Consider the following 25,947-nt stretch of genomic DNA (forward strand, 5'->3'; position numbering starts at 1 on the left):
TACAAAAATCTTACATCAGTACAAGAGACACTCAATGTGCAAAACAGGCTTATGGATTTTAATGTAACAGAATAGGTAATACTCAAGGATATTGTTTCAGATCCACTCTGAAAATAACCTTTGAGAAACTACCACTTGTGTAGTTTTAGTTTTGGATCAAAGGTGAACTTACACAATCATCTGAAAAGGTTATTAAAAATACTCCTCTTGGCTGCACCCCAGGTCACTGGCGGGGTGCTGCACTGACAGCAATGGCAGCCAGGGCGTTGGTGGCCCGGACGAGGCTCAGCGTGTGGTGCGTCTGGGCCAGTAAGGCCGGGGATTCGGCTGGAAACCCGCAGATAATCTCCGCTCCGGTGCGGGAGCGGTCCGGGGCGCCGGTGGAGCCTTCGCGGGAAAAAAGAGCAGATGGAAGAGGAGCGATACTTCCGAGCTCGCGCTAAAGAACAACTGTCAACCTTGAAGAAACACCATGAAAACGAGATCTCTCGTCGTGTGAAGGAGATTGAGCGCCTGCAGAAAGAAACTGAGCGGCCCAAGCAGTCGATCAAGAAACTAACAAATCATGATGATGATGAAGTGCACACAGTTCCCCGTAGCATGGCCGCCTGTTATTCCCACTTCTATGTCGACATACTTCTGGTTTAATTAGTATCTACCTGTGTGCTTCCAATAAATTATAACAAATTGTCATCAGTGAAAAAAAATAAAATAAAATACTACTCTTACATATGTGTGAACCTTTTTATTTTCATAGACTTCAATCAAAATAACGGATTCAGTGCAGAAGGAAACATGAAAATCCAGTGGTCTTCTAATGAGACAGACGAGAAAGACACTTGCAAAACTATAAAAATATAAAAAGCTCCACTTTTCCTACTACCGTGTTTATTTTGGGAAATGATTATTTTTCATATGAAATGCATGGGTTATTAATATTATTCTAAATAAATCAATAAAAAATTTAAACTCTATTATTTCTAGTATGGAAAATATCAACAGAAGTAACCACATATACAAAATTATCCTTGGGCTCCTCACTGATTTGTAAGACTGTATAAATATTCTGACGAAACTCTTTTGAAAATCACTAAATACAGATCCCCAGGGCCAGGACTTAGGGAGACAATGTGACAAACAGCTCTAGGTGCAAGGGGGGAGGAATCATGGCAAAGTCCCAGGTCCCCGGGAGAGGGAGGCTCTCTGGGTCAAGGCCGGTGTCTGGGCGCGGAAGCTCTGTGCTGGTTATTCCCCGTCTCCCCGAGTTTTAATTTATCCCCCACAACGTGTGTCCCGCCCTCCTGCCAGGACACTCGTGGCACTGGTGACGCGGCCCCAGTTCTCACTCCCATTGCGTGTCCGGTTCCTACAGAATCCAATCAGCGTCCCCGCGGTTCCCTGTTATAAAGTCTCCAGCGACCCGGCGGGACTCAGCTCCTCCCCAGACCCTGAGCATGCAGGTCATGGGGCTGCAAACCCTCCTCCTGCTGCTCTCGGGGGCCCTGACCCTGACCCAGACCCGGGCGGGTGAGTGTGGGGTCGGGAGAGAGCGGCCTCTGCTGGGAGGAGCGAGGGGACCGCCCGGGGGTCGGTGGGGGCGGGACCCCCAGGGAAGGAGCCCCGCCGCCGCCCCTGGCCCAGACCCGCCCCCCCTCCCCACCCCGCCCCTTCCCGTCCTGTCCCTGCCTTGCTGCCCTCTTCTCTCCCACCCGACGTCACGGCCCTTCTCCACCCTCCACATCTTTTCCATATCACTAACCCCTCCCCCACACCCGCCTCCCTGCGGCATCACATCTGACCCCGGGCGCTGGGCCCCGCGCCGGGAGGAGGGTCGGGCCGGCTCTCACCCCTCCCCGCCCCCAGGCTCCCACTCCATGAGGTATTTCGACACCGCCGTGTCCCGGCCCGGCCGCGGGGAGCCCCGCTTCATCACCGTCGGCTACGTGGACCACACGCAGTTCGTGCGGTTCGACAGCGACGCCCCGAACCCGAGGATGGAGCCGCGGGCGCCGTGGATGGAGCAGGAGGGGCCGGAGTATTGGATTCGGGAGACGCGGATCTCCAAGGACAACGCACAGACTTACCGGGTGAACCTGAACACCCTGCGCGGCTACTACAACCAGAGTGAGCCCGGTGAGCGACGCGGGCCCAGGTCCCGGTCACGACCTCCATCCCCAGGGACGGGCCGGGGTCGCCTCATGTCTCCCGGCCCGAGGGTCACCCCAATATTGCGGGCTCCTCCCAGCCCCTAGAACCGCGAAGAAATGGCAGGCACTTGACCCGGTTTCATTTTCAGTCTGGGTTTAGTCACTGAGGGTGGTCGGGGCGGGGTCAGGGTCTCACACCATCCAGAGGATGTACGGCTGCGACGTGGGGCCGGACGGGCGCCTCCTCCGCGGGTACCAACAGCACGCTTACGACGGCGCCGATTACCTCGCCCTGAACGAGGACCTGCGCTCCTGGACCGCGGCGGACACGGCGGCTCAGATCACCAAGCGCAAGTGGGAGGCGGCAGGTTGGGCGGAGCAACAGAGGAACTACCTGGAGGGCACATGTGTGGAGTGGCTCCACAGATACCTGGAGAACGGGAAGGACACGCTGCTGCGCGCAGGTAAGAGGGGCCGCGGGGCCGCCCTGACCTCCCCTTGCGCTGGACCTGGCTTCCCACAAGGAGAGGAAAATGGGGTCCCTGTGGGAACACCGCCCCTACCTCCCGTCAGGAGAGGGAGGAGTCCTCCTAGGTTTTCATATCCTAGTGAAAGAGAGTGACTCGCCACTAGGCCCACATCTCTAAAGGACAGTTAAGGAATCCATTCTCTTTGAGGATGAAGCAGGAAACCATCCCTGAAATTACTGCTCAGCGGTGCCCTTTGACCCTGGCAGTCGGCTTGTGAACCATGACTTTATCAAGGCCTGTGCTCAGCCTGAGAACATCTTAGGAGGCCTCACTCCAGCTTTTCTGAATCATTCAGCCTGCACCAAAGTCAGGACCATTACTCTGTATTCTCTCCTTTACAGTCCTGGAGCCTCCTACCTTGGCTTTCATCCTGATTCTAGAGCTTTCCAAGTATTAAAAGATATTCCCAGACCTCCGAGTCCAGGCTGGTTTCAGGGTTCTGTGCTTCTTTTCAAACCTATTATGCAGTCCAATCTCCCAGTGGTCACACGATGCTGCTTCAGTGGCCCATGGAGGGAACACAGAGTGTGAATTTTCTGATTCTTCCTCCGCAGACCCTCCAAAGACATATGTGACCCATCACCCCATCTCTGACCGTGAGGTCACCCTGAGGTGCTGGGCCCTGGGCTTCTACCCTGAGGAGATCTCACTGACCTGGCAGCGTGATGGGGAGGACCAGACCCAGGACATGGAGCTTGTGGAGACCAGGCCTTCAGGGGATGGAACCTTCCAGAAGTGGGCTTCCCTAGTGGTGCCTTCTGGAGAGGAGCGGAGATACACATGCCATGTGCAGCACGAGGGTCTTCAGGAGCCCCTCACCCTGAGATGGGGTAAGGGGGGAGATGGGGGGTGAGGCTTATTCTCAGGTAAAGTAGGAGCCCTTCTGGAGACCTTCAGCAAGGTCAGGACTCAAGCCTGAGGTCAGGGCCCCTTTCCTTCTTTGTGCAGAGCCACCCCCTCCGTCCTCACCATGGGCCTCATTGCTGGCCTGGTTCTCTTCGTTGTCACTGGAGCTGTGGTGACTGGAGCTGTGATTTGGAGGAAGAAGTACTCAGGTAAGGAAGGGAGGGAGGAAGCTGAGCTTTTGTCTCGCTGGGAGGTTTCAAATCCAGGTAGAAGTTTGCCTGCCTCGTTACTGGAAAGTACCATTCACATATGTGCACTTGCCCGTCTGGAGATAGGTGCTAACACTTACCCTTTTGTAAAGCACATGTGAAAATGAAAGGCAGAGTTTTCACCAGGGTAATTCTGCTTGGGGACTTGAGTCCTAGTAGTCAGAGGGGAGAGACCCTGCTGAGGACAGACCTCCAGGCGGGCAGTCCAGTCCCCCCGTATCTCCTTCCTTCATATTCCTGATGCTGTCCTGGGTTTTTGGTCACAATTCTGGAAAGTTCTCTGGGGTCCAGGACTAGAGAGCTCCTCTAAGATCTCATGACTCAGTCCTCTCCATGGCTTCTCATGTGATGTTTTCTTCTCACAGATGAAAAAGGAGAGAGCCGCGCTCAGGCTGCAAGTAAGTGTGGAGGGGTGTGATTCCTGAGACCCTTGTGAGGGTGCAGACGGGAGGCCATGGGGGGTGGGGGGCCTCACCCTCCTCAACGTCCCTTCTCTGGTTTCTCTCCTGTGGGTTCTGACCACGTCCTGGTTGTGTTGTCCCCCAGGCAGTGACAGTGCCCAGGGCTCTGATGTGTGTCTCACGGATCCTATAGGTGAGACCCTGGAGGGCCTAGACTGGGAGAGGGGTTGGAGCAGAGGGAGCAGACTGGGTGGTGGGGATCTTTGAATGGGACATTTGAGCGTGTGGGGGGCTGTTGAGAATGTCAGCACTTCCATGACTGACCTGAATGTGTTCATGATGATTTCTTTCACAGTGTGAGACAGCTGCCTTGTGGGGACTGAGTGATGCCCGGTCCCACTTTGTGACGTCAGATCCCCTGACGCCTCTTTCTGCAGCTTCATCTGAATGTGTCTGTGTTCCTATCAGCATAGTGTGAGGAGGTGGGGAGACTGGCCCAGCCCCACCCACCACGACCCCTCCCCACCCTGATCTGTGTTCCCTTCCCTGATCCACTTTCCTGTTCCAGCAGAGGTGGGGCTGGGCCAGCTCCATCCCTATCTTAACTTTGTGTTGCACTAATACGGTCTTACTTTCCTATTGAAAATAAAATCCAATATGAATTAGTTTTTTCTATTCATGCCGTGAGGTGCTGATGAAGCTTCCTAAAGTTTGAGAGAGGAAATAAATGGAAGCACTGAGAAACTTCCAGAATCATTGTGCTTTCTGTGCTCAGTCTGTTGCAGGTGGGACAGGAGGAGGCTGTGAGGAGCCAAGGGTGGACGGGTCCTGTGCCCACTCAGTGCTCAGTGCATCGTGGGTTTTGACGTGGTCACTCCTTGGCTGGGTCATCTTCTCGGCTCCTTTGTCCTTGTCCCTCAGTAGAATCTTGTCTGACCAGGACCTGTGATCACCAGAACTGAGACATCCTGAGTGTCTTGTCTTGTGCCTGGGACCATGGCCAGTGAGGGCTTCCTGTAACCAGGTCAGCCTAGGCTCAGGCCTTGGTCTTCCCCTCATCCCCCATCTCGTGTCTTTTTATATTTTGCTACTTCAGTGTTTTGGCATTCCAACTACTCTTTCCCATGTTTAGAGTTCCGGTCTCATCCTGCTCTGGGTGTCCCCATCTCTGACAGCAGCAGAGGTCATATTGTCCAGTCATTGTCCCCACAAGTCCAAGGGGGTCCTACACACAGGATTCTCAGTGGTATTAAGACATAAATTTTCAGGCTCATCCAGTTCCTTCTCTCCTTCTAATGCTGTTTCCTGAATTAGTCTTTCCATCTTTTCCCCATCCTTTTTAAGGAACCAGATTCTGGAATTAGCAAAGAGGAGGGACCCAATAGTTTTCCATCCTGATTTAATTCATGTTGGATTTCTATATTCTCTCAACCCACCCTCTTGCCTGCCCTTAGATCTAGTAATCCTAGTGCTGGCTCCACTTTTGCTTTTCTTAAGCTTATGAGCTGTGATAGGAAATGTACCCCACAGCTTAATTTATGTGGGAGCATAAGAGACATCCCCTCCTTGATAATCTGCGAAACCAAGATTCATATCCTCAGAGATTATGTGGAGATGCTGGAAGCCTTGTAATCTGCTGGCGGGAATATCAAATGGTGCTGCCACGTTGGAAAAGAGTCTGGCAGTTCCTCAGAGTTTGAACAAAGTGTTACTATATGACTCAGCAACTCCATTCCTAGTTATTTATGCAGGAGAAATGAAAACATGTGTCCATACATAAGGACGTCCCTGGTGGTCCAGTGGTTAAGACTCTATGCTTCTGGTGCAAGGGCCGCAGTTTCCATCCCTGGTCGGGGAACTAAGATCCCAGGAGCTGCAGTGAGGCTAAAAAAAGAGAAAAAAGAAAAGAAGAAAAGAAAAGAAAAGGGAAAAGAAATCATATGCCTACACAAAAACTTGTGCCTGATATTCATAGCAGCGTTCTTCATAATAGTCAGACAGTAGAAACAACTCAAATGTCTCCAACTGATGAATGAATTTAAAAAGTAGTATAACCTAAGGTGGGAAATTATTTGCAAATAAAAAGGAATGGGGAGGGAGCCGCGGAGGCTCAGGTCCGGGAGGCCGGGCTACGCCGAGCCCTGCGCGTGAGCAGCTGCGGCGGCGGCAGCACCCAGCCGCGGTGCCCGCAGTTCCAGCCCGTCGCTTTACCTTTTCGCGGCACAAAAATAGTCATTATGCCGAAGAGAAAGTCTCCAGAGAATACAGAAGGCAAGGATGGATCCAAAGGAACTAAACAGGAGCCCACCAGACGCCAGGTTGTCCGCGAAACCTGCTCCCCCAAAACCTGAACCTAAACCAAGAAAAACATCTGCTAAGAAAGAACCCTCCGCAAAGGTTAACAAAGGTGCGAAAGGGAAGAAGGAGGAAAAGCAAGAAGCTGGGAAGGAAGGTACTGCACCATCTGAAAATGGTGACACGAAAGCTGAAGAGGCACAGAAGACTGAATCTGTAGCTAACCAGGGAGAATGAACTGTCATGAAAATTGGGGTTGATTTTATGTACTTCTTGGGGCAACTTTTAAAAGCTCTCTTTACCAAATAGTTTGTAAATGCTGATTTTTTAGGACTCTACTAGTTGGCAGACAAAAATACATAAGGATGGACATTTTACCTTCTCATAGTCATGTTTTTTTGGAAATTTCCATCATCCTTGAGTAAAATAAACACCAATTTAATATTGAAAGCCGTCGGTAAAATTGATGCAGTGTTCCATGCACTTGCTTTAAATATTTAGTCCTGTGCATAATGTGGTGTTTTTACTGTGCGTATTTGAATTTTTTCATGCAGGTTTTCTAGAGCAATAATCAGTGGTGGTTTTGTACCTAGGTTTTATGTGATTTTAATGAAACATGGATAGTTGTGGCCACTTGCTGACTATTTGTGGTTTAAAATAAAAGGTTTTCCTGCCTGCGGAGAAAAAGAATGGAGGGACTTCCCTGGTGGTCCAGGGGCTAAGACTCCACCCTCCCAACGCAGGGGGTGGAGGTTCGATCCATAGCAAGGGAACTAGATACCACAGGTCACAATTAAGAGTTCGCATGCTACAACTTAAGATCCTGAATGCCCAAACTAAGATCTAAGATCTGGTGTGCTGCAACTAAGACCCAGGGGAGCCTAAATAAATAAATAAATATTTTTTTAAAAAATAAATATAAATAAAAATAAAAAAGAATGGAGTACAGATGCATAGTACAAATGGATGAACCCGGAATACATTATGCTCCAAGAAAGAAAACAGAAACAAAAGATCAAATTGATTGTTTGATTTCATTTATATGGTATTCCACAAGCACATATACGAGCGTGAGTCAAAAATTATCCGCCCTCCTGTTATAGTAAAAGTTCTATAAAGTCTACAGCCAGCATGCAGTAATTTTTGACTCACCCTCGTATTTAGAGAGAAAGTACGTTAGTGTTTGCCTGGGGCTGAGGGCAGTGTTGAAGGGAAGCAGGGGATGACTGCACAGGAATAAATGGGGACATGGGATGACCATGTTTTAAAAATGCTTCCGGGTGATGAAAATCTTCCAAAATTGATTGTGGCTATGGTCACACTTGTCTGTGAATATGGTAAAAACCAATTCTTTTCAATGGTTGGATTATACATGTGAATTTCATCTCAATAAAGCTGTTCTAGCGAAAAGTTGTGGCCCACATTAAAGGAAGCATTGATGCCGGAACTGCCATGGCGATTGTACAGACAGACATGCAAGGCTCAGAGAAGTGAACACGCTGCTGTAAAACAAAACTGGAGAAAACACAGGTGACTATTTCCCAAAGGAGTGTTTATCAGGCAGTAAGGAATGAGCAAGTGAGCAGGGTATTAACCTCATTTTTTTTATGCCTTCTAGACTGGGGCTGACTCTAGGAGATAATATTACAGCAGAAAAAGAGATGATAGGATCCCAAAAAGCCAGAGGACATGGGACAGCAAGGCAGAAAAGAGGGCCAAATTCCCAAATTAACCAACAATGTCTGAAAGGAAGCAAGAAATTGTGACTGCAAGGGGTTTATGGAAATGGTTAATAGATCATTGTGTTATTAGGGGTAAGGTAGATGGAGAGCCAATAAGAATGTTGTTTAATATGATATTTAATAGATCAAGAATGATTGAGTTATAGACTGAGATTACTTACTTAATAGAAAGTAACCAGCCCTACCCAGTTTCCAGACCGGAGCCAATTCTTAGAACTCACTGGTTGAAGAGAGCCTAGGTCCCCTGAGGAAGTACCCAGCAATACCATGGCAATTGTGTGCAGTAGTAATTTGTCCTTCCATAAAGGTACCTGTGGCCATTTACTCGGATTTCCATTCACTGATGAAAGGGAATATCTAGGTCCTTCTAGGTCTATTGGATACAGAGTCCAATTTGACCCTGATACCTGGGGAACCAAAGTACCATCTTGAACTCCCATTAGAGGAGAGGCTTATGGGGGACAGGAAATAATTTGAATCCTGTCTTAGGTCCACCCATATCTCAGTGGGTTCTCAGTATCCACACATCCACTTGAAGATAATTTGCCCAAGTTCCAAATAAGACATTGGACTAGACATATTTAGAGCTGGCAAGAATCCTCATGTTGGTTCTGTGACCTGTGGAGTAAACGTTTTTAGCAAGAAAGGCCAAGTAGACGCCCCTGAAAGAGCCTTCCAAGCTCAACCAAGGATTAATTATAAAAACAATATTGTGTCTTGGGGGTAATGAAGGAAGTTAATGTCATCCTCAAAGACTTAAAAGACCTAAGGTCTGTAGTCCCATCACATAACCACTTGATTCACCACTGTGGTTCTTGCAGAAACTGGAAGGATTGTTGCCAATGATAGTGAGACAACACTCTTAGCACTTGTACCTTTCTTTCATTTCCTACCTTTATAGTTGCACCAACAAAGTTCTCTTTTTTAATCCCAAATTACCTGGAAGAGTGGGCTGGTTTCTGGATCATGATTTTGATCTGGATTCCTGTGCGGTGAGCCCCATCCTTATTTATTCTAGTTTCTGCATTCCTAGCCTCAGCCCTGTGACAGGCCATGCAGTCAGATGGTCCCAAAGTCATCCTGTGGTTGGCAGATCTAAGTGGGCCCCCAGTGTTCCTTCCTCTGGTAGCCATGCCCTTGTAATACCCACTTTTGGAACATCAGCTGGACCTCGTGACATGCTCGTAACAAATAGAATAGGAGACCTAATGAATGTATATTTTGGGATCACAGGAGGAGGCATGTGAGGGCACTGGGGTCTATTGTCTCAGGGCTGACTGTCCAGACCTGGCTGGGAAAGCAGAGATTCCCAGTGGAACCTAATGACAGATGACCCTGCATTCCTTCCCTACCTGAGGAGTTTCTCCTCTAGATCTCAGCCTCCACAGTCCCTGCCATCAGACAGGAGGAGGAGGAGGAAGAGACCAGCAGCAGTGATTCTCATCCTGGCTGGAATGTCAAGGGAACTGTCTAACCTTATTATTCACTGTCAGCCCTGCAGTGAGCAGTAGTCTGCACTTGGTTCCAGGATGTATTGAGAAAGCATTGGATGGGGACTTACAGACTTGGACTTTGCCATGAACTGGATCAATTGAGCAAGTTACTCAACACCCACAGTTCTGTTTGTCTCCGGTAAATGGGGGGTTAGATTGTGACCCCGCAGGTCTCATCTGTGTCAACTGTCTAGATTCTGAGAGCAAGTTTCTGAGCACAGAGTCACAGGGCACAGTGTTAACCTAAGAGGGCACCATGCTCAGGACATTTGTCCTTGAGGTGCTGGACATGCAAACAACTCCACACTAACAAGCACCAAACTTCTGCTGAGAAAATGCCTGAATGAATTTCAGAATCAAATCCAAGTAGCTCTGGGGCTGCCCCAGCCTGGATGCACCACACCCTCCCCTGGGCTCCATGGTCTCCAGCTCAAGCTCCTAGTCCAGCACTGACACACTCTGCCACCGTCACTCTGTGTCCTCCCCTCCTCTCACACTGGGAGCCCTGAGAAGGCGGGACTGTGCTGGTGCCTGGATGTGAGCATCTGTGAACCCTGGTTGAGTTCATGCTCCTATAAGGCTCAACTGACAGAGCTGAGCAGCCTCCCCATTCAGCTTGCATTGCACCTCTCACTGGGTTATGCCTTGATTTAGCATTTAAGTCCTTTCATGCACTGTTTCAACAGAGCTAAACCCACAAGAGACATTAACTAGAAATTATTAAACGACAAGCTATGCCCTGAACTCTCTGTGACTGATTTCACCCCACACCTTCCTGTACACTAACTCTTGACTGCTTGGTACATCTTTTTAAATTTTTTTCCTTCATCCACCGAAACCACACACAGGCATGTGGTTCTAGCCAAAGTTCCACTTCACTCATTAATCTCTCCCTAACCACTGAGTGTCTCGCCTATGAACTTCAGTAGCCATGTCTCTGCTTCTCGTTTGACATTGAAGGCTGTTCTGGCCTTTGCCATCTCTGCATGTGCATCACGGTGTCCATAGGAGTTCCTGAGAGGATGGCTGCTGCCCCATAGGAACTGTAAGCTCTTTGGGGACCAACACTGGGTTATACTGTCCTGATTCCCACCTCCAGTGCCTCAAAATCTTATGTTGGGCATGTATCCCTGACCCAGTGTGACTGCTGGATTAATTACCTACTTCATCAATATCACACAGACCCTCCCCTTCTGAGCAGACGGGGCCAGGCTTCGTTCTCAAGTGACGACTTGTGCACACGCGCCTGCACACCTGACACTATGGGAACACTTGGGAGAGGGCCACCCCTCTGAAAGTTGGGGTGAGGTGATAAGCACCGTGTTCCCCTGCTTTCTCCCAGGCTCCTCTCCACTCGGATTTGTGGGGGTTCTTTGTTCACATCACACTCCATGGTATGACTCTAGCATCACTGTGCTTTCTCAGATTTAGTGGAAAATTTCCATCTAACTTGTGAGGTTGTGGTCTCATCATCCAAGTACCTTGGCTCCTCCATCAACCACTGAACGCAAGACCTTGTCTTCATCTCCTCACTGTCAGGGTAGATGAAGGGCGGGTCACCCACGAAGCCAGAGGTAGCAACGCAGGGACTCCTGGAGCTGCTCAGACACAGCCACCTGTAAATAGTGCGGAGAGTGTGATTCTGAGGTAGAAACCAGTAGATGTGTAGTAAGCTCAAGTTTTTATTAAGTGAGGTCTGTAAAAGAAGAACAAAAACAAAAAACAAACAAATAAAAAACAGAAACCTCAACTAAATACAGGCAGGAGACCAGCAGGGGGAGCTCTCATGCCCTTTGAGGATAGAGGAGCCCAATAGGAAGAAAGACTCAAAAGACTCTTCTTCTTTTCTGGCTAGAACTCAGCCAATGAAAAGCCATGGACTCTCTGTTGACTCCCAACTTCCTTTTCTTGTCTGTAAAAGCTTTTTGCTTCCCTTGCCAGACTGGGACCTGCACGTGGCTCACCACAGGTGCAGGCCCCTAATTCAGACTCTCGGCTGATCCCAAATAAACCCATCTTTGCTTGAGAAATAACTGACAGTCTATTTGTTTTAGGTCAACCTTTTGGTGACCCATATAAGGACCAGAGAAGACCCCCAAAGGCTCCAGGGCTGGTAAACAACCAGGTGTGGTCCCCACAGTTGAGCCCACTGAGCTCACTGCCTTTCTCACTGACCCAGGAGTTTGAAGATACGTATTTCTCCTGGATCCAAGCTTATGTTTTCTTTGTGTTTGAAGCTCTGCAGGCTTTGTTTAGGATAGTTTTTAAAGATTTCATCCTGTCTGGTTAACGCCTTGTTCTGTATGCGAGTTCTCATTTGGCACCTTGTCCTGATTTTGAGATGAGACTGTTTCAGTTGAAACTGACAGAGAAACGTTTGGTCTGTTCCTTCAGGATCAGGGGTTGTTTCACTGACCTGCACCCTGTTTCAGCCTCTGGCCACTCCTGTGGGAGGGCTGTTCCACAAGACCTGGCTGAGGAGCCTGTGACCTGGCTCCCCCAGGAGCAGGCTATTCCCTTAGAGCTGCTGGGATGAGGCCTGTAGGCTCTTGGAGGTGCAGGCTATTTGAATTGAGCTATTTGAGTTGTAAGCGTTTAAGCTGTTAATTGTTCTTTTCACTAGAGAAAAACCTCTGAGACATTGAATCCCAGTTATCTAAATATTTTCAGGGCTCACCTCTGATTCCCCTACACAAAGGGATTCTAGCTGATTTTATGTTTAAAAACCACGGTCCTTCATCACGTGCATTTCTAACTAAACTGATAAACCTGGTCAAAAGTCTGACACACCTGAAAGCTTCCTCTGTTCAATCCTGAGGAAATATGCCAAGTCAGGAAGTCATGACTGACAGAAAATGTTAGAATTTGGGGCAGGAAAAGACCTTAAAAATATTCTAATTATATATATAGACGAGGGTAAATACATTTTTAAGATCATTAACGTTGAAAAGTGGAGAACTTGGACACACACCCAAGACTGCTGACTCCTAGTCCAGTGCATGTCCCAACACACCGTGAGGAAGGATAAAGGCTGAAGATCGCAAGAGAAGAGTGGAGACTCATCTCCTTCTGGTTCCTTTTCTCATAGAAAATGTAGGGCCCAAATGGAGCCAAAGATTCAGGCCACCGGCAATCACAGTCAATGCAAACAGCCCTGTTTCCTTCCTGGTGGCTTCTGTGGGAGATCGATGCATACTTGTGAATGAAATTATGAAAGACTCTCAAACGTCTGTGCTGGGGGAGCAACTGTGCTTAAAACAGCAGAGCAGGGAAAGTTTGTAACCTCTGGTGGGGGAATAATATCTCAGACTTGAGACATTTGAAAGTAATGATGATTTTCTATTCCTTCGAGGGGCCATCAGCCCAGAGAGAGACCGAAGCACGGCAGGGGCTTCGTGAACCGCAGGCGGGGGCGTCCTCGTCCCTCAGAAATGGCTTCTGCAGCCGCAGCCGCTGAAAGAGAATAAAGAAAATTCAGGCATAAAGACATCTGGAAAGTTCCCTTTCCTCATGTGGAGAAGGCAGGAAACAGGAAAAGTAGGTCAACCTCCCGTGGTCACAGTGGAGCTGCTCTTCTGTCTCAGGTGCTAAGTGACTGGACCCAAACCACCTCACCTTCCTGAGACACAGCTTCTTGCCCTTAAAGGAGAAGCAGCACTTCCTCTCTTTGCCACATTTAACTTGTTGTGAGCCTTACATGTGTGCTTTGTACATTGTAGGATGACATGGACATTCAAGCTGTTTTCATAATATCATTAATAATAATACTGAGTTCTCCCATCTTGTGCAGGAGGAAACGGAGGAACAGATGGCTGAAGTGATCTGCTCTGAGTCTGTGTGGCATAGGATCTGGGTTTCCTATTTTTATCTAGTGGAACTCTGACCGTCAGTCTCTTTCTCTATCAGTGCAAGTGGTCTTGGACCAGGTCATTGCTCACGCAGAACTACTGTGTCCAAGGATGGGGAACATGTGGCTGTGAGGGGCTCTCTGCTAGGGCCATCTGCTCATCCTGAGGGATTCACCACCAACCCCTAATGTGCTGGTTCAGGACGGCTACTCCTCTGTGACCCACTGCGGGATGGTGGCACCATCACACTGCAGAGACTGTATCCTGGAGGTGGCTTTAAAGTCAGAGAGAAGAAAGGGAAGGATCTCCCACTGCCAGAAGGCGGGTTTATGGACTGTCAGGTCACCAGGGACAGTACTGAATGGGCTCTCACACCTCCAAAACCAAACTGCCTCTGGATGAATATTTCCATATGGTAGAGGTGACCTTAAATATCAGGGAGGGGCAGGTGACCTTTGCTAGTGCAGATAAGGACAGCACCATTTTTACTTTATAGGATTCTTTCATAGGAAATTAGCCCCAAGCTTTGGCCTCTATGAACCAGGCGCACAGCTGGATCCCTGAGATGCACGGGGTTTTCCCATGGCCTTTTATGACAACCTGCCCAAAAATGAGATTCTAATTACGATGGTCAGTGGTTTCTATGATTTTCTGGCCAGGTGTGGCAGCCTCCTTGCCCTCACATCCATGTGATTCTGGAGGATGGCAAGAGTTCTGTGTTCTTCACATATGAACTGGATCTGCCCCATTAATTCCCAGCAGAAGTCACATCATGTGAGCTACAGTTGCTACATATCATTATACCATTTCCAGCCCACATCCCTCCCCTGCCCAGATTTCCCACTATCTAAAGCAGTGGTCCTCGAACCTCAGTGTGCACCAGAACTGAGGGTGCTTATTGAAAAATGCGGATTCCTGGGTCTACCCACAGGGAACCCAGTGCAGTACTTCTGGGGCAGATCTTGAGAATTTTGTTTTTGAGAAGACCTCTGAGTGTTTTGGGATCACCTTTTGAGAAAGATGGTTTTAGAGCAGTGCTTCTGAAAGATGTTACATGTTAAGATGTAAGCACATCATCTCAAGGTCTTGTTCAAATGTGGATCCTGATCCTCTAAATTGTGTGCTGGTCCTGAGACCCTGCATTTCTAAGAATCTCCCATTTCAAGCTGTTGCTGCTGCTCCCTGGACCACACTTTGAGTAGACAGCACCCACACGTTTCTAAGCTTTCTGGGCCTAAAGCAAAAATGCCACAACCAGACATGGTCCTAACCCTCTCTCCTATTCTCTGTGGAGTAGAATCCACTGTCTCTCCTCCCATCAGGTAGGTGCCTGTGCAGGGAGCGTTACTGCTCTGTCCACACGTCCTCTCACCACGGAGCTCTGTCCTGACTTCTAGACTCCTGCAGCCTCGTTATTAGAAGTACTGAACATGTCTGGGTCTATGAATTAGTAAATAAGCAAAAAATAAGCATAACACATGAGGGTGATAAAGTGTTAGGAAGGAAAACCATGGAGATTCCAAACTTGGGCACTTCAAGTAAATGATTGGATTGTTAGACATTCTCAGAGGGCCAGACAGACCATTGTCCAAGTTCTTCCCAAATGTGGGATTCTCAGATTCTTTCAGATAGAATCTATACTCTCTCATTACTCTCTCTCTTGTAACTGGAGAATAAGTCCCACTGGCCTCTTTAGGACCAAAACTAAACTCTCAACATTTTCTTACCTTATCACTGACCCTTCCTGGTCACCAGCTGAAACCGTGCACCTCAGATTGGGACTTGAACCCAACCTAAACCCTGATTGGGACTTGAACTCTCGGGGCTGGGACTTGAACCCGGCCAAAAGCCAAGTTCTTCCAACTGAGATCCCACATCTGGTTTCAGGACCTAATGAAGCTCAATTTCTTGTTGTCTCATCACAGAAGGAATTCAGTGAGAGCCCAAGTGATAGGTAAGAAGTGGATTTATTTAGAGAGAAACACACTCCACAGAGTGTTTGGGCCATCTCAGAAGGTGAGAAAGGCCCCAGGGTATGGGGTTGTCAGTTTTCATGGGGGTGGGTAATGTCATAGGCTAATGAGTGGGCGGAGTATTCCCGTTATTTCGGGAAGGGGCAGGGTTTCCAGGAATTGGGCCACCGCCCACTTTTTAATCCTTATAGTTGGCTTTGGAGCTGTCATGACACCTGGAAGTCGACTTGTCCACCCTCTGGACCCATTTGGTTCTAATCAGTTTATGTCCTGTCCTCGGGCTATGGCATTCTTTCAAGGTTGTGCCCTGCCCCCTTCCCTCCTGTTTCAATTTCACCCCACACCTTGCCACACACTAACTCCTGACAGCTTGGAACATCTTTTTTTCTTTGCTTTTATCATTAGCCTAACCACACACATGCATGAAGTTCTATCCAAAGATCCACTTCATTCATTAAATTCTCCCAAACCACAGGAGTGTCTCAACTGTGAACTTCAGTAAACAATTTCTCTGCTTCACCTTTAGCATCTAAGGAGGTTCCTGTCTGGGACATCTCTACATGTGCATCAGAGTGTCAATAAAGAGTTCCTAGAAGGAGGGGAATATTATGCTCCGCAGTAATTGTAACCCCTTTGAGGACCAACACTAGGTTATGATCTTCTGGTTCCCCATCCCCAGAGCCCCAGATCATATGCTAGGCACAGATCCATGACTCAGTGAGATGGCTGAATTAATTATGAATGAATGAGTGGCACACAGACCCCAGCCTTCACTCTCAAGTGATGACTTGCACACACTCACCTCCACACCTGACGCTATGGGAACCCTGTCCAGAGGGCCTCTCGCTCCTGAGGACTGGGGAGAGGTGCAGAGCACTACCTCCCTCTGCTTTCTCCCAGGCACCTGCCTGCTTTCTTCAGTGGGTGCTCTTTGTTCAGACCATGTTTCATGGCTTAATTATCCTATTGCTGCACATTCCTCAGATTTAGTGCAAAATCCTCATCTGAGTCATGAAGACCTTGGTCTCATCATCAAAGTAACTTGGCTCCTCCATCAACCACACAAGACCTTTCCTTTGCCTCCTCACTGTCGTCTGAGATGAAAGTTCGTTCCTCCACAAACCAAAGGCAGTAAATGTAGGAACTCCTGGAGCTGGTCAGACAGCCGAGTAGAAATACTGCAGAGAGTGAGATCCTGAGGTGAGAACCAGTGGATTCAAAGTGAGCGCCACTGTTTATTGACTGAAGATCCCTTCCCAATATGTGGGGTATGAGTGTATGCCGTGTGTGAGGTATGAGCGTATGCTGTGTGTTTGCATGCGTGTGTGTGTGTCTGCGTGTGTGTTATAGGAGAGACAGTGCAGACCGCATAACACAATGGGAAGACAATTAATTACACAACAACCCCAGTACAAGTGAATTCAAATCCCACCCAGTGTAGGCAGAGAGATATTTGGAGAATCACAAGGGACATGTTACTGCAATGCCTCAACAAGAGAAGGTTCCATGAAGAAGTGGATCTTGAGCAGGGCTTGAAGAAGTAGAGGGCTGAGCAGTAGAGGAGAAGTTTTAGGAATGTTCTCATGGCTTAGTCTGAGCTGTGATTTCCTGAAAGTAGGCCTCTCCCCCAGGTGCCCAGCTATGATGTCGTAGCATCTATCCCCTGATCATCCTTTGGTCTCCCCACTAACCTTCACAAAGCCATTAGGCTAGAAGGCTCAGGGACTCCCCATCCTACTACTTTGTAACTCTAGGGCTTCTGAAGTCCCCCACTGGTTCCATGTGCTGAGCGTGTGGGCCAGGATAGGGGGGGTGGGAAGGAGTCGCGGGAGGGAGGGGATGGGGGTGCAGGTGGGGGAGGGACCCCAGACAGGAGGGACAGCCTGCAGCTCTGCTTGTCCCGGCCACCTGGTCTCCGACAGGTCCCTTCCATCCCAGGACTTTGGGCCACTTTTCTCCCCTCGTCTGGCACACTCTGCCACGGCTACCGGCCACACCCTTGATCCTGCCCCCTTCTCGTGTCTGCTGACCTGTTACTTCCTCAGAGACTATTTGCTTCTACCCCACCCTTCACTCCAGGCCAAGAGACTCTCTCCTGATTGTGTGGCTGTGGTCCCTGAGCATCACATGGTGCCTATTCACCATTTGCCTCTGTCGATTCCATGAGAACAGCAAGTTTTTTCCCTACAGATCTCTCTTAGTGCCTCTAAGAGTCCTGTGTTAGACAGAGTGCTTCAGAGAAGCAGAACCAGGAGGGGGTGTGTGTGTGTGTGCGTGTGTGTGCGCGCATGTGTGTGTGAGAGAGAGAGAGAGGGAGAGAGAGAGAGCAATTTTAAAACTTGGCTCATGCTGTGACAAAGTGAGAAAGTAGCATTGACATATATACACCACCAAGTGTAAAATAGTTAGCTAGTGGGAAGCTGCTGCATAACACAGGGAGATCCACTCGATGATGGGTGATGCCTTAGAGGGCCAGGATAGGGAGGGTGGGAGGGAGTCGCGGGAGGGAGGGGATAGGGGGATATACGTATAAATACAGCTGATTCACTTTGCTGTACAGCAAAAACTGGCACAACAATGTAAAGCAATTATATTCCAAAAAAGAGCTTAAAAAAAAAAGAAGTATAGCAGGAAAAAACAACTTGGCTCATGAGCCTGGGGTCTGGGGAGTCCAGGGGTGCAGGGCGGGCGGGAGACCCAGGGAAGGGCTGATGTTACAGACGGAGTCCAAAGTCATCTGGACAACAGTGTGGCCGGGCTGGACTTCCTTCACTCTGAGATTTAGGGAAATCGTGGGTTTATCATTACCTTCATATCCCACAACTTCTAAAAGGCCTGTGTGTTTGGCTTTTCCTTTGTTCTTATTGTTAGTGCACTGCTATTTTGGTGGAAATACTAGTAGTGCAGGGTTTTGATTTCTATAAATTCAAAAACTTACAATAGATTACTAAGAATAATGAGGTGACAAAGGAAGTGTGGATTCACTTTGAACATTGCTTCAATATTGTGAACGTGAATCTCCTGCACCTGAGAGGGACCCGGGAGCCATGATATTTACAGTGACATTAATAGTGAATCACAGCCGGACATCCCGTCCTGGAACATCTGCTGCTGTGCGCAAACTGTAACAAGTGGGAACAACTTCAAGACTGTGTAAGATTTAGTTCAAAGAAAACAATGTTTGCTGGGAGATACATGTTGCTTCTCTACCCGCTGGTATAGCCAGGTGGAAAACTTAGGAGAAGTTATCAGCTCAACATAAAGAAAGTCTCTGAGTTGCTAAGAGAGTAGGTCAAAATTTTCTCCACACACACACACAAAAGGTAATTATGTGACATGATACAGTTGTAAGCTTAAGCTATGGTGCTGATTATTTTGCAAGATGTAAGCGTATCAAGTCAACAAGTTGTACATCATAAACTTACTCAATATTGTAGATAATCATATCTCAATAAAACAGAGGCGAAGAGTCTCTGAATCCTTGCTCTCTGAGAGTTTCCCTATATGGTTTCCTTTCACAGTTCTTTGTGGGGAAAAAAGGATTTCAAATTGTTCTAAATGGAACAGAGAGAGAGAGATTTGTGGTTTTGTTTATTTCAGGGAAAGCCACAGAACAGCCCTGGGGCTACACAGGCAGGAACAGAATCCACAATCCCACCAGGATGGGTCCCACATGGGAACCCCTGCCCCTGCAAGTGGGCACAGATGCCATTGTTCACAGCACTGTCAGCCCTAATGCTAGACAATGGACCCTGCAGCTAGACCTGGTGCCTCTGCTGCTCCTAGCAACTTGATGACACTACTGTCACCTCTGCCACGTGTGCCAAAAGCATTCAGCACATTCCAGCCTCTCCGTGTCACCATGTCCTGAGTCAAAGTCAAGCATGTGGTCACCTGCCTGGTGGCGCCTCAAGCTGCTCCAACCTGCAGGAATGTTCTGGAAGCAAGTTTTTCTCTCTTACAGTGGGAGATGGTCTCTGCCTCCTACCAAGATCTTTAAGTTTGAAATTCTGCTAACTTGGGAAGAGGGTAGAGATTCTGGAGCTGGAGATTGAGGGTAAGGGAGGGAAAAAGAATGACAAATGTCCATTTTTGGAGCAGTGATCTGGACCGGAACTTGATCTGGTACATTGCAGGCACTTAGGTTGGATGGATGAATGACTAATAAAGGACATCTTTTAACTTCTTCTGTGATGTTCTGTTATGGGGCCCAGCTTTTGTCTACTCCAGTTCATACTCTCTGATAAGCAGAGTGCATTTTTGAATGACGGAATGATTACTCAAAATGGCCTCTCCCTGCTTTATCTCTCTCTAGGCTTAAACAAAATCTAGAAATCTTCATGGGGTCCATATATATACACTGACATTTTATATTAACTTTTGTATTTCTTTGTAGATGCACATCTTTCTAGGGAAAATATGTATAACATCAGTTTACATGTGACCCCAACATGTAAAGTACTAGTTTAGACACCAAGGTGCTCAATTTCTGGTCCATGAGGAGCTAATAATCCAACTGCAGGTCCAATGACATAAATGCTAATCTTTTTCTTGCCAGTTACCAGTTTGGGTCAAGATAAGGTAGAAGTTTCCTTGCTTACGCTCACTTTCAATGTCTGTTTCTTATTGGGAGCTGAGAGCAACCATGTCACGAACCTGCACTGGCTCACAGAGGAGAAAAAGTATCACTGGTTTAGGTGGACTTGTATTCTAGCACCTACCCTGGTGCCAGATAAACAGCAGGAGTGAAAGCATAGGTCATGGAGATTCCATTTCCGGTAACATGGTAGGCCCGGTTTTAAGGCTTCCTCTTCCAGGGAAAACAAATAGAAATAATAGATACACTATAAAAAGTTTCTGTAAGTACAGTATCAAGAGAATAATTGCTTCGGCCTAAATATAAATGTGGGCAATAATTCAGAGGGAAAAGTAGTTTTTATCCTTAGGACATTAGCCAAATCTGGAAAAATCTTACCTACGGTTTTGTCAACCTTATGAGGTGTAATAGGAAATGTCAACCAGGACTATGTGGCTATGGTCCCATTTCTCTGTGAAGATGCCAAAACCAATTCTTTTCAATGGGGAATTTATACATGTGAACTATATCTAGTTGTTCTAACAAAAGTTACAGCCCACATTAAATGAAGCAGAGAGGTCAGAACCACCATGGTGATTGTACAGAAGGACATGAAAAGCTCAGAGAAGTGGGCCTGCTGGTATAAAACAAAACCGGGGGAAAAAACCAGATGAATATTTTCCAGGGGAAAGTGTTTACCAGGCAGTAAGGAATGAGCAAGGGAGCCGAGTATTCGCCTCACTATGTCTGTCCTTTGTTGGCGGGGGCTGATCTAGGAGATGATATTAGAGCAGCAATGGGGATAATAGGACCCCAGAAAGCCAGAGGACAGGTGACAGCAGGGCAGAAACAAGCACTAAGTTTTCAAATTAGGCAATGATGTCAGAATGGAAGCAGAAAATTCTGACTGTAAGGGGTTTATGGAAATTGTTAATAGATCATGGAGTTTCTAGAGGTTAGGTAGATGGACAGCCAACAAGAGTGTTGCTTAGTATTATAATTAATAGATCAAGAATGAGTGAATTGAAGGCTGAGATTAGTTGCCTAATAGAAAGTTACCATCCCTTATCCAGTTTCCAGACCTGAGCCAACTCTCCCACCCAGAACTAATTGGCTGAAGAGAACCTAACTGCCCTGAGGACATAGCCTGCAATGCGGGGCAGTGGTGTGCAGTAGTAATTCTCCACACCGTTCCATGTAGATAGCAATGGCCGTTGTTCACATTTCCACTCACTGACAAAAGGGAATACCTAGGTCCTTCTAGGTCTATTGGATACAGAGTCCAATTTGACATTGATACCTGGGGAAACCAAAGGACCACCATGAACTCCCATCACAAGAGAGGCTTATGGGGAACAGGAAATAATTTGAGTCCTGTCTTAGATCCACAGCTATCCCAGTAGGTTCTCTGTATCCACGCATCCACTTGGTGGTAATTTCCCCGGGTTCCAAATATGTCATTGGAGTGGATATAATTACAGTTGACAAGAACCCTCATATTGCTTTTTTTTTAAGTCTTTGGAGTAAAAGATTAGTCAGAAAGGCACAGTGGAAGCCCCTGAAAAAGCCTCCCAAGCTCAGCCAAGACAGAACAGTAAAAACAATATTGTGTTTTGGGGATAATGAAAGAAGTTAATGTCACCCTCAAAGACTGAAAGGACCCAGGGGTGGTGGTCCCATCACATAACCTCTTGATTCACCACTGTGGTTCTTGCAGGAACTGGAAGGATCCTTGTCAATGATAGTGAGACAATGCTAACTCTGAGCGCTGTTAAATTTCTTTCTATTTCCTACCTGTATGTTTCTACCTACAAAGTTCTCTCTTTTAATTCCAAATTGCCTGGATGAGTGGGCCAATTTTTCAGGAATATAATTTTGATCTGGATTCCTGTGCAGTGAGCACTGAAACCTTTGTCTTGAACTCCTTATTTATTCTCTTCTCTGCATACATAGTGTCAGCCCTGTGACAGGCCCCACAGACAGATGGTCCCAAAGTCACCCTGTGGTTGGCAGATCTAAGGTGACCACCATTGTTCCCTCCTCTGGTGGCCACGCCCCTTTGTAATACTCATTTTTGGTATATAAGCTGGACCTAGTGACTTGCTGATAACAAATAGACTAGGGGAAGGGATGAATGTATATCTGGGATCATGGGGGGAAGAGATATGAGGGACCCGGGGTCAGCTGTCTCAGGGCTGACTGTCCAGACCAGGCTGGGGAAGCAGAGATTCCCGATGGAACCCAATGACAGGTGACCTTGCATTCCTTCCCTACCTGAGGAGTTTCTCCCCTAGATCTCAGCCTCCAGAGTCCCTGCCATCAGATAGCAGGAGGAGGAGGAAGAGACCACCAGCAGTGATTCTCATCCTGGCTGGAAGGTCAAGGGAACTGTCTGTGAAAAGAGCAGGAAGGGAAGGGAAGAAACGAAGGCTCCCAAATCTAACACCTGGTGAGCCAAGCCCTTGCCTAGATCAGACCCGCTGGCTAGAAAGATGAGGAGGGTAAGAGTCTCCAGTCTCCCTGTGCTGCCCCCATCCCCAGCCCAGCTCCCCCTTCCTCCAACTTAGAATAATGTCCCAGGAGCCCAAGTGGTGACACTGTAGATGTATCACTGCTCTTCTCAGAACAGATCATCACAGCCACACACTCCTGGGAAATCCTATGCTCCAGTTACGTATTAATGCCATGTGTGCAGCAGAAAACCAAATAGCACTGCTCTAAACAGGATGGAAGCTTGTATATTTCACCCATGAAAGTAAGGCAGATAGTTCCAGGGCTGCTAGGGTGACTCTGCGCCACAAGGTCGTCCAGGCATCCAGGTCCCCGTGACCTCCCTTCTCTCCTATCCTTCGGATGCTGCCCTTATTAGCATGACCCAAGACACCTAAGACCATGTCATTGGTCTGAGAGCAACCAGGGAAACCAAGTAAGGAGGAAAGGTTTCTTCCCTTTAAGATCAAAATTTAAAACTCCACATCTGCTTCATCATATTGGCCAGAACTTAATCACAGTGACACAATTAGCCTCAGGAAAGACTGGAGAATGAATGTATTTTTAATCTGGGTGACTTTGTCCAGGAAAAAAAAACTCTATCGCTAAGGAATAAGGATGATTTTTGCTGTAATTAAATTTTAAAAACTCAGCAATGGAGAATTGTTATTATCAATATTTTAAACTGAACCAGATTTGTATTTTAAAAATAAAATAATCTCAGAATATACTGTTAATTATAACAAAGTTGTAGATTGAATGTGTGGTAAATACCACCTGATAAAATGGAATCTCTCTCTAGAATACTGTCAAAAGTGGTAACAGTTACCGTGTCCAGGGAGAGAATTTGGGAGGGTTTTGGATGGGATGGAGGAGGAGATTTACTTTTCACTGTGTACCCTTTGTGTCATACGAATTTTTAAAAATTTATCCATGTATTAGTCAGTTGAAATAAATGTTGAAGGACTAAAACAAAAACAAAAACAAAAAAACCCCACACTCATTTAGTATTCTTTTATTAGGTGGTTACTAGAGGTCAGGCTCTCAGGCTCTGTGATGGACCTCAGTGAGCAAAACACCAAGGAATTCACATGGAGGGGTGGGGGGATGGAGGGAAGGGAGGGAGAAATGCCCTGGTAAATGCAATATAGTCTGTAATTAGTTGTTGGGAAACAGCTTCCAGGAGGGAGCTGACTGAGAGCCTACTGTCTGCCAGGGGTGGTGCCCCCTGCTGGGGACATAAAGAAAGTAAGCTCTATGCCTTGGGGACCTGATGTCTCACCCTGATGAGGGTCTGTGCCAGTCCACGACTTCCCTGGACCCCAACTGTTTCATCCTATCCCTGTGTGGGGAGTGAGCTGAGGGTCAGAGAGAAAAACTTGGCCCATATGGTCCAAAAATTAGTGGAAAGGGTTAGTTAGAGAACACAATTTCCTAAAGAAACTGAGTGATCAACACAAGAGTAAATCACTAGGAAATAATCGGGCTGATGGGGAAAAATATCAAAAAACTAGAATCACAAGGAGTGATTCTGTGGGATCCTGTATGAAAGCAAGCTGGGAGGAATCAAGAGAGCCCAGGGTTTACTGGCAGGATGACACAGGGAAGAAAAATGGGGGTGATTTGTGACAGCACCTTCTTAGAGATGTAGGAGGTCTGAAAAGTAAGCAGGTGAATATTCAGAGAAGACCTCTCAGGCTCCCACAGACCTGGAGAGAAACCTTTCCAATGAAAACTTTGAGTCTTGTATGCAGGACGGTGCTGTGACAAACACAGCTCAGTTCTGCAGATCGTCCTGCCCAAGATGGACCCGCAGTGACAACGATTGTTCAGTGACTGTGTAGCCCGTGTGTGAACAGGTCCAGGGCAGAGGCCTCACTACCTGCTGCTCCTGCTTCCCTGACCAGGAATGTCCCTGTGCAGACAGACCCTGAGCTGGTGCCCAGGGATCCCTGCCTCCTGGGGTTCGCACCTGTGGACTCTCCTCCCCCGAGTGTGGGGGGACCTGTGACTTGCTTCTGACCAACAGAACATGGCATCGAGATGTCACTCCTGAGTTCAGCTCATAGGAGATCATGACCCCGTCTTGCTGGCTGACTTTCTGCTGTCTTCCCTGCTTGCAAGCTCTGATGGAGGAAGCAGCTGTGCTGGAAAGTCCCACATGGGAGGAAATTAAAGTCAGCCTCCTCCCAACATCCAGCACAAGATTGAGGCTGTCAGTCTAACAGCCCACAAGGAACTAGTCAGTCTTCTTCCCTAAGGCAGCCCTTTCCTTTTCTTGCTGACAGACTTGCTGCTTTCTCTTTACCAGCATAATGTCAAGTTCTCTTTCTATCCTAGCTGCTGTCCTCTCACTCCATCCAGGAGGCCCCAGAAGGATACAGCAGGCAGGGTGGGAGGAAGTGCTGGTGAGCAGGGGTATAGAGTCACCTCGGACAACAGATGTTACCAGGAGGTCAGATGGAAGAAGACAAGTCAGGGCAGCAGGGATGGGAAGGAGATGAGTGAATACCTCTTGGGGGTGAGGTTTCAGGCTGTGAAGTAACACAGTGATGAGAAAACTCTGTACAGCCCTTGCTGGTCTCTTCTCTTCAGCATCTGGAAAGCCCAGCTCACATCCCAGATGCAAACAGCACTGCCCTACAGCCCAGATGTGACCCTCCCTTCTGACCACCTCCAGCAAACACACTCCATCAGCCAATGTAGAACCAACTCTCCTGTCCCTTCAAACCCCAGGGACTCACTGTAGGGAATATGAGAAACCCGATAGACTCCCAGCCAGCCTCAGAGCCCAGGGGGGAAATGCAAGCTGTCAGAGCCCCCAGAGGAGGTGACCCTTAATGAGGCAGTGAACAGCCTAGGGGAGTCAACACATCAGAGTGAGTATGCACTTGGGCTCAGCATTCAGACTGTTTCCTTAGAGTCATGGCTCAGCCAATTGAGAGTCAGTCAACCTCTCTGAGGCCTCAGTATCCCTGTCTGTAAAATGGGGTTTTACATAGGCCTAACTCATAGAGCTCTTAGGAGGCTTAAATGATTTAATTCATGCAAATCCCTTAAAACAGTGTCTGATATATTTATTAAGTCAGAATCCTGGGGAGGACGAGAGTCCAGGTATTTAGCTGCTGTTTCCTTCTTCCACTAGGATGAGGACCAGTTCTCCCCAACACTCTTCTCACTGAGCCTCTTCTTAATTGTGTGCAGGTGGTGAGCTGTTCTGACTCTTATATCCCCTGAGGTGGGAGGGGCACCAGGAGAGGCCAGGGTGGGGCCAAGGATGAGGACGCATCAGAGCAATGCACACCCACACACCACAACCACGCACCTGTACATGCAA

At 47.8% G+C, this 25,947-nt stretch overlaps 1 protein-coding gene, 1 long non-coding RNA gene and 2 pseudogenes across 3 annotated transcripts; all 4 read left to right on the forward strand.

The window, feature by feature from the left end:
• Positions 1–251: 251 nt before the first annotated feature.
• Positions 252–648, forward strand: LOC130830852 (ATPase inhibitor, mitochondrial-like; annotated as a pseudogene).
• A 782-nt stretch (positions 649–1,430) lies between these two features.
• Positions 1,431–3,917, forward strand: LOC130832034 (BOLA class I histocompatibility antigen, alpha chain BL3-7-like). 2 transcript variants are annotated; one of them, XM_057700576.1, is made up of 5 exons: positions 1,431–1,527; positions 1,864–2,133; positions 2,336–2,611; positions 3,232–3,507; positions 3,598–3,917. In XM_057700576.1, exons 1-5 carry the CDS (start codon positions 1,455–1,457, stop codon positions 3,891–3,893), a joined length of 1,191 nt encoding a protein of 396 aa, XP_057556559.1. In that variant the 5' UTR covers positions 1,431–1,454; the 3' UTR covers positions 3,894–3,917. The 2 variants fall into 2 exon arrangements, with proteins under 2 accessions (XP_057556559.1, XP_057556558.1); XM_057700575.1 differs by having other exon boundaries at positions 3,626–3,736.
• A 232-nt stretch (positions 3,918–4,149) lies between these two features.
• On the forward strand, positions 4,150–4,941 carry LOC130832041 (uncharacterized). Its single transcript, XR_009048173.1, has 3 exons — positions 4,150–4,190; positions 4,339–4,386; positions 4,549–4,941. It is a non-coding gene; the product is annotated as an uncharacterized LOC130832041 (long non-coding RNA).
• Positions 4,942–6,379: 1,438 nt separating this feature from the next.
• Positions 6,380–6,869, forward strand: LOC130832038 (high mobility group nucleosome-binding domain-containing protein 3-like; annotated as a pseudogene).
• Positions 6,870–25,947: the final 19,078 nt, after the last annotated feature.

The sequence above is a fragment of the Hippopotamus amphibius genome, chromosome 11 (genome assembly GCF_030028045.1).
Source record: "Hippopotamus amphibius kiboko isolate mHipAmp2 chromosome 11, mHipAmp2.hap2, whole genome shotgun sequence".
Classification (NCBI taxonomy): domain Eukaryota; kingdom Metazoa; phylum Chordata; class Mammalia; order Artiodactyla; family Hippopotamidae; genus Hippopotamus; species Hippopotamus amphibius.